General features: G+C 47.5%; 1 protein-coding gene across 2 annotated transcripts in view; it reads left to right on the plus strand.

Annotated features, from left to right (window-relative positions):
* kdm4b (lysine (K)-specific demethylase 4B) overlaps window positions 1-8480 on the plus strand; it is a 57297-nt gene that overhangs the window by 24266 nt on the left and 24551 nt on the right. The window contains exons 2-5 of one of the 2 annotated variants that reach the window (XM_062555509.1): window positions 390-769; window positions 1183-1358; window positions 1802-1916; window positions 4185-4378. In XM_062555509.1, coding sequence (XP_062411493.1) covers window positions 404-769; window positions 1183-1358; window positions 1802-1916; window positions 4185-4378 — 851 coding nt within the window. In that variant the 5' untranslated portion in view covers window positions 390-403. Of the gene's footprint in view, window positions 1-389; window positions 770-919; window positions 944-1182; window positions 1359-1801; window positions 1917-4184; window positions 4379-8480 lie in introns of those variants that run through there. The other variant, XM_062555510.1, reaches the window with a different exon arrangement.

An 8480-nucleotide genomic window follows, 5' to 3' on the forward strand; every position in this document is an offset into this window, starting at 1 on the left:
TCTACAGAATGTCTTTGTGTGATTTTACATACGTAGTTCGTAGTTGTCAACAATATTCTCACAAAATAATCGTAATAATCGTAAAATCGTGATTATTCTGAACATGAGCATATAAAAAGAGTTGAATTTTATTATTAATAATAATAATAATAATAATAATAACAATAATAATAATAACAATAATAATAATCTTTTCAAAAACAATAGGGCCTTACACCTACTGTGCAGCCACTGCATCAGCGGCCGCGCCTCGGTGCTCGGGCCCTAACAATGATCGAACCTGCTGCTAGGATCAGATCTAAACAAAACTCTATGCTCTGCAAGATACAGAAGTGACCCTCTGCAGCTAAACAGTAATCCTAATCGTGTGTGTGTGTTTGTGTTTGCAGTACGGCCTGCCACCATGTCTCTAGTGTCCCCTGAGGCGCAGATGGAGTCCAGCTCACCTCCTCCTAAGCTGGAGTCCAACGACCCCTCTGACCCCGACCCCGACCCTGCCTCTGATCCCGCCCCCGAACACGCCCCTGACCATGACCCCGCCCCCGCCACGGAGATGACCCCTGACCCTGCTGACCCTGCTGACCCCTCCATCAGCCTGCCCCCCCCCTCGCCCAGCGCTGTGGCGCCCCCTCCCGCCCCCCCGGCCCCAGTGCCCAACGCCGCCTGCAAGATCATGACCTTCAGGCCCACCATGGAGGAGTTCCGCGACTTCGGCAAATACATCGCCTACATGGAGACGCAGGGAGCGCACCGCGCCGGGCTAGCAAAGGTACGTACACACACACACACACACACACACACACACACTCACTGCCTACAGGGAGACACAGGGAGCGCACCACGCCGGTCTAGCAAAGGTACACACACACACACACACACACACACACACACACACACCGCCTACATGGAGACGCAGGGAGTGCACCGCGCCGGGCTAGCAAAGGTACACACACACACACACACACACACCACCTACATAGAGACGCAGGGAGCGCACCTCGCTGGGCTAGCAAAGGTACACACACACACACACACACTTGCATATACAGATTTATTTTACAGGTTTGAATAACAATGCGTGAATATACCATAGTGTAGGGTTGTTGCAAACTCGAGTATGAAGACCGTACTGGGCCACACACACACTGTGGCCTGCTCTGACTGCTGCTCTGGTGGCTGCAGGTGATTCCTCCTAAGGAGTGGAAGCCGCGGCGGTCGTACGACACCATCGAGGAGATGGTCATCCCGGCGCCCATCATGCAGGTGGTGACCGGCCAGTCCGGCCTCTTCACCCAGTACAACATCCAGAAGAAGTCCATGAGCGTCGGGGAGTACCGCAAGCTGGCCAACAGCAAGAAGTAGGTGGTGTGTGTGTGTGTGTGTGTGTGTGTGTGTGTGTGTGTGTGTGTGTGCCAACAGCAAGAAGTAGGTGGAGCATGTGTGTGTGTTTGTGTTAACGCCAACAGCAAGAAGTGAGTGGAGCGTGTGTGTGTGTGTGTGTACGGCAACAGCAGCAAGAAATAAGTGGAGTGTGTGTGTGTTAACGCCAACAGCAAGAAGTAAGCAAGCTGTGTGTGTGCATGCAACAAGTGTGTTACACCAACAGTGTAAAGTAAGCAAGGTGTGTGTGTGTGTGTGTGTTTGTTTTACAACATTACGCCATTAGCAAGAATTAATAAGCAAGGGACGTGTGTGTGTGTGTGTGCATGTGTGCACGTGTGCGTGTAAATGTATTCTTTGATGTGGTGTTCCTTTGTGTGTATTCTTCTCTTATGGTGTGTGTGTGTGTGTGTGTGTGTAGGTATTGCACTCCACAGCACAAAGACTTTGATGACCTGGAGAGGAAGTACTGGAAGAACCTGACCTTTGTCTCGCCCATATATGGAGCTGACATCAGCGGCTCCCTCTATGATCCAGTGAGTGTGTGTGTCTGTGTGTGTGTGAGAGAGTGAGAGAGAGAGAGTGTGAGAGATAGTGTTTTGTGTAAATGAGTGTCTGGGAGAGAGAAACTGTGTGTTATCAGCGTGAACCTGTGTGGGCACCTGTGTGTGTGTGTGTGTGTGTGTGTGTGTGAGCACCTGTGTGTGTGTGTGTGTGTGTGTGTGTGTGTGTGTGTGTGTGAGCGAGAGATTAAGGAAGTGAAAGCGAAAGCTGGTGCTCTTACGTCCTTGAGGAGACTTGGCGCTCTGATAGAGGCGTGGAGGTGCACCTAACCCCCCCCCCCCCACACCACACACACACACACACACACACACACACACACACACACCACCACACCTATCCCCAGTAATCAGACACCGAGCAGAAACACTCCAACACTGCGCATGGGGCAGACATGCCAACCTCTAACCACCAGGAAACGTCTTAACGGGAGCCTTTGATTAAGGGCACATTCACACTACACCGTCTGGTCAGGACCCGAGCTCGTTTGGACCGGTGGTTCGGTGAGGTTTGCGTATGTGAACGCAGTCTGCAGAACCCAGAACCAGGCTAGAAAACAGGGGGTCTGGGGTACGGTTCGTTAGAACTGTGGCAGTTTTGAATGCTGTCTGTTTCAAAACCAGGAAATAAACTGCCAGTTTTGCGACGTTGCCAAACGATATTGGTAAAAAGTGGCGAGTGCTGATGACATAAAGGGACCCGGGTCCTCCAACAAAAATCGAATGTGAACAGAGACCAGCTAGGCCAAGGCTGGGGGGAGGGGGGGAGGAGATAGATAGATACTTTATTGATCCCCAAGGGGACCTTGAATTTCCCCTTGGGGATCAATAAAGTATCTATCTATCTATCTATCTGATCACACTCGTTTATGGTCCAGTTAAACAGACCTGGTTTGAATGCGCCCTCACACACATCCCTCACACACTTCTCTCACACACTTCTCTGGCTGGTTATAATTTCTGTCCTGTTTCTGTTTGTATCTCTTCCTCTTTCTTGGCGACTTACTGACAGACTGATAGTACTTGTTTGGTGACCTTTCTATTGTATCACTGTTGGAAGTAGTAGGTGTTGGCTCCACCTGGTGGAGAGACTGAGGTATTACATATCAGTCAGTCATTTTCATTTGTATAGTACATTTCCTTCCAAAATGCTTCACAATAAAAAAATAAAAGACAGAGTTTAAAATATAACTCCTACTACAACTGATACCTCCAGACAAGAGAAAGAAACAAAAAGTACCTCCAGACCGAAAACAACCATACAAACATAATACATAAAGGATCTCCATGTGTAGTTCTCCCAGGCTCAATGGTTGTTTAATGCACAGCAGAGCAGACAGTAACGAGGCTCCAGAGATGCTCCCTTAAGTACACGCAACGCAACAAAGAATCAGGGTCATCTCGATGCACACACTACACACACTGTCAGTTCAGCTGCTACAGGGGTTGTTCATGAATAATTGACGATTGATTATTTGTCATCAAGCAATTTCGACTGAATTTGAGACTAAACAAATAAAAGTGAAGGTCTCGCACATTTTTAGATCATAAAACTGGCATGGTGGAAAATCCATGTTCTTATATAAAATATACACGCTAAAGCTGTAGGGGAAGCTCTGCATAGAAATATGCAAGCATAAAACGAGCAAAAACGAAAGCGAAACCGGCGATGAAATCGTCAATCCTGCATATTATACCTTTAAAGTTGAATGTCTCTAAAATGGCTCAACATGTCATTTATTGAGGACTTTGTTTAGGTGTGTGTGTGTGTGTGTTTGTTACAGTAATGCTTGTGGAAATGAGGGTGGGTGGGTGATGTCTGGGTTGAATGAATAATCTATTATTGTGACGTAAGTGAAAGTCAATTAGGAACATTTCTGTAAATTTGCAACCAATTCCGCTGCTACCCTATCACACACACACACACACACACACACACACACACACATACACTCACACACACACACACACACATACTGTACGTACATATCCAGCCAGTTTAACTGCTACCCCAACACACACACACATCTTGTGGATCCTCAGCCAATGAAAATAACGTTTTCAATCCCCATGTTGGCTGCCCATGCTCATGTTTGTACTTGTATAGGTATGTGATTGTGTGTGTATGTGCATTCATCTAGATTTGTACAGTGTGTGTGTGTGTGTGTGTGTGTGTGTGTGTGTGTGTGTGTGTGTGTGTGTGTGTGTGTTCATCTGGATTTTTCGTGTGTGTGTGTGTGTCAGGACATCACAGAGTGGAACATCGGGCACCTGAACACGCTACTGGACATGGTGGAGCAGGAGTGTGGGATCGTGATTGAGGGCGTGAACACTCCGTACCTGTACTTCGGCATGTGGAAGACCACCTTCGCCTGGCACACCGAGGACATGGACCTCTACAGCATCAACTACCTGCACTTCGGACAGCCCAAGTCCTGGTGGGTACCACACACACACTCGCACTCACTTGACTTTATCTTGACTGATCCCAGATATTGGTTTTGTATCTATTTCTCATTGGCTGCAGACACACCCCACAGCGACTAATGTGTCAGCCATCAACTTAGACACACACACACACACACACACACACACACACACACACACACACACACACACACACACTCTCTCTCTCTCTTTTGCAGAAATTGAATAATTTAGCCTCTGTGTAGTAATTACAATGTGTTTTAAGTGTGTGTGTGTGTGTGTGTGTGTGTGTGTGTGTGTGTGTGTGTGCGTGTCAGTGGTGCAACCACTGTGAAATTAACTTTATTCCCCTTTACTTTGGTACTTATCAAAATCAATCACTCTCTCTCACATACACACACAGGCGTGAAACCCCCACTGATCTGGCCGCTACGCTGTCAGCTGTTGGTTTGAAAGTGTGTGTGTGTGTGTGTGTGTGTGGCCGCTACACTGTCGGCTGCTGGATTGAAGGAGTGTGTGTGTGTGGCCGCTACACTGTCAGCTGCTGGATTGAAGGTGTGTGTGTGTGTGTGTGGCCGCTACACTGTCAGCTTCTGGATTGAATGTGTGTGTGTGTGTGGCCGCTACACTGTCAGCTGCTGGATTGAAGGCGTGTGATGCGTAGTCCCCTGGCCCTTCCCATGAGGCACTGGGAGAGCGGTGATGCAGCGTTCAGAGTCAGACTCCTACCTGCTCCCGCATGATCTGCTGTGACGTGCGCGTGTGTGTGTGCGTTCACACTTGTGCGTGTGAAGGTGTTTTTTGTTTGTGTGACTTGCCTAGTCAGACTGATACAAGTTCGTGTTTTTTTTGTAATGGTTATGTTAGAGTGTTATGCCAGAGTGTTCTGGACACACACACACACACACACACACACACACACACACACACACACACACACACACACACCATATTAAGGTTAATGATCTGGGATGCCGTGTTCACTCTCTCCCTCTCTCCCTCTCTCTCCTCTCTCTCCCTCCCTCCCTCTCCATCTCTCTCTCCCCCTCTCTCTCTGTGTCTCTCTCTCATCCGTGTGCTGCTCACAGCTCAGACCATATCAGCCTCCAGAAATTACACACTAGAGGTGTGTGTGTGTGTGTGTGTGTGTGTGTGTGTGTGTGTGTGTGGACCTGTCTCTGCAGCATTTTAGTTAAACTATGCACACATGCCAATTAGACTTCAGAACTGGCCGATAATGCAGCATGATGGACATGGTGTGGTGTTTTGGGTTTGTATTGGTATGAGCATGTGTCTTAGTTTGAGTGTGTGTGGATATGAGTGTGTGTTAGTTTGAGTGTGTGTACGAGCGTGTGCTAGTTTGAGTATATGGGTATGTGTGTGTTAGTTAGTGTTGGTATATGCATGTGTCTTAGTTTGAGTGTGTGTGGATATGAGTGTGTGTTAGTTTGAGTGTGTGCTAGTTTGAGTATATGGGTATGTGTGTGTGTTAGTAAGTGCGTGTGTGTGTGTGTGTGTGTGTGTGTGTGTGTGTGTGAACACGTGGCAGAACACACACACACACACACACACACACACACACACACACACACACACACACACTCATACAGACACACACACACCATCTTCATCACTTGAACGGGGGCTGCGGTGGCTCGTAATATTTATGGGAAACATTTTCATTTTAATCTGAGATAACACGAGGCCTCCTGTCTAACAACTCCCCACGGAGCTGTGCTGAGACTGATGAGTGTGTGTGTGGTGTGGTACCCATCAGGACTTGGGCTGTCCTGTGTGTGTGTGTGCGGGCGAGCGAGCATGCGCGTGAGTGATGATTGTGTGTGTGTGTGTGTGTGTGTGTGTGTGTGTGCGCGCGCGCGCATGTGGGTGCGAGCCTGTGTGTGTGATGGATGATTGTTTGTGTGTTTGTGTGCGTGCACGTGCGTGTGTGTGAATGTCTGTGTATGTGATGGATGATTGTGTGTGTGTGTGTGTGTGTGTGTGTGTGTGTGTGTGTGTGCGTGCACGTGCATTTATGTCCATCTCTGGGGGACTGGAGATGTGGTGCTGTCATGACAACCAGAAACCTGAGAAAGAGCTGATGACCGCAGATGCTCTAATTGGTTAATCCGGAAACAGGCACCTGTTCACACACACACACGCACACGCACACGCACACGCACACGCACACATGCTAGACTGCAGTGCACGCACATATAGACATATACCAAATCAGAAAACCCCATGATGTTGAGCAACTGAAATCCTCTATTGGGCAGGAATGGGACAACGTTGAGCTCTTACAACTCTAGCAACTGATCTTCTCAAGTTACACACACACATACACATATACAGTGCTGCTACACAGGAGTGCTTTTCTAGTTACATTTTGTTTTTATTCACGTTTTACATGTCCCAGCTTTTTCTGATTTGGTGTTGTATATAAATGTTGTTGTAGCAGTTTAAAATGTACTTGCCAAAATACCATAATAGCTTTACTGGAGTAGTTGTGGTTAACCTAACTTTGTTTATTCAAAGCCCATCATCTCCTGCTCTAAAGAAGCCAGATTCTTGATCGTTCAGAAGTCTTTGGCCTGTATATTGAGCCTACTCATGCACACATGCACGCACGCACACACACACACACACACACGGGCGCACACACGGGCGCACACACACACTCACCCCATATGTGCACACACACACACACACTCAGGTGCACACACACTCATCTGGTGACATGTTGACATGTACACATAATGAACCTATCCCAGGGGGGAAACAAATCCTGTCGGCTGACACACACACACACACACACACACACTGTTTATTCAGACCTAAACTGTGTGTGTGCATGTGTGTGTGTAGAGGGCACATGGATGTTCAGATGTTATATTTAGCATGCAGCATGCAGGTTAGACATGGCAGAGTATAAAGAAGGGAGGATGTGCACGGACATGAAGGCGCCAAAAACACATAAATCATAAATATGCATTGACATCCTGTATGGAAATGGCGCATGAAAAATGCATATGTGCATATGTATGCAGCCAAGCACACCACACCACTCCGTATCTCAACATCAAACTAACAAGAATTGGTACACACAGATACATACACACACACACACACACACACACACTTGGTATTCTTGTTGTAGACATTCTTCGCAAACTCATCTCCATATAAAGTCATTCAGACGTGGTAGCTATGGTTACAAGCATCTTGGTGGCCGGGGAGCATGTGGGAGTGTGGTCGTCAGGAAGGATGCCGTCGTCAGGTAAACAAATTCCGCTCCGCTTAGGGTGATGATGAGGTCACTAACGTTTGTCCCTTTGAGTCCGTTACCAGCTCTCCAGTTTTGGTTCCGTTGTCAGTGGTTAGTTGTGCTTTCCTGGTGTGTGTATTTAGTTAGAAATGCTTAGTTCTGTAGGTTACAGCACGGTGGAGTGTTGGCTCATTCAGCTTACTGTTCCTCACCACGCCACTAGGTGGCAATGTTGTGCAGCAGCTGGAAGGTTGTGTGTGTGTGTGTGTGTGTGTGTGTGTGTGTGTGTGTGTGTTTGCACATACATACACACACACTTCCGTAATTTATTTCATCTCAAGTGGAGAGCTGTTACAACAGCATGCAAAACTATTAAGTGCCTATGAAAGACGAAAGTGTTCACCTGATTCTCTGTGTGTGTGTGTGTGTGTGTGTGTGTGTGTGTGTGTGTGTGTGTGTGTGTGTGTGTGTGTGTGGACTGGAGGTTGAATGGAGCTGAATTGCTCTGGGCTGTAGAGTACGTCATAAAGGGCCTTGGCCTTTGGGGCTTTAGGTGAAACGTGTGAGTGAGGAACAGAATAGTGTGGAAATCAAAGGTGTGTGTGTGTGTGTGTGTGAGTGAGTATGAGAGAGAGTGAGAGAGAGAGAGGGAGAGATGAGCAGAGAAAGAAATTCATGTCGTGTAATTCTTGGAGGAGTGCTGTGAGATTGTGAAATGATGTGAAAGAGCTCTCCTCTCTGGTGTGTGTTTGTATGTGTGTGTGTGTGTGTGTGTGTGTCGGGTGTTGGAGGGGGTGTTTGTGTTGGGTTCTTTTGCTTCTCTCTCTTTCTCCTCAGTATCAATC

Source organism: Sardina pilchardus, chromosome 15 (genome assembly GCF_963854185.1).
Source record: "Sardina pilchardus chromosome 15, fSarPil1.1, whole genome shotgun sequence".
NCBI lineage: Eukaryota > Metazoa > Chordata > Actinopteri > Clupeiformes > Clupeidae > Sardina > Sardina pilchardus.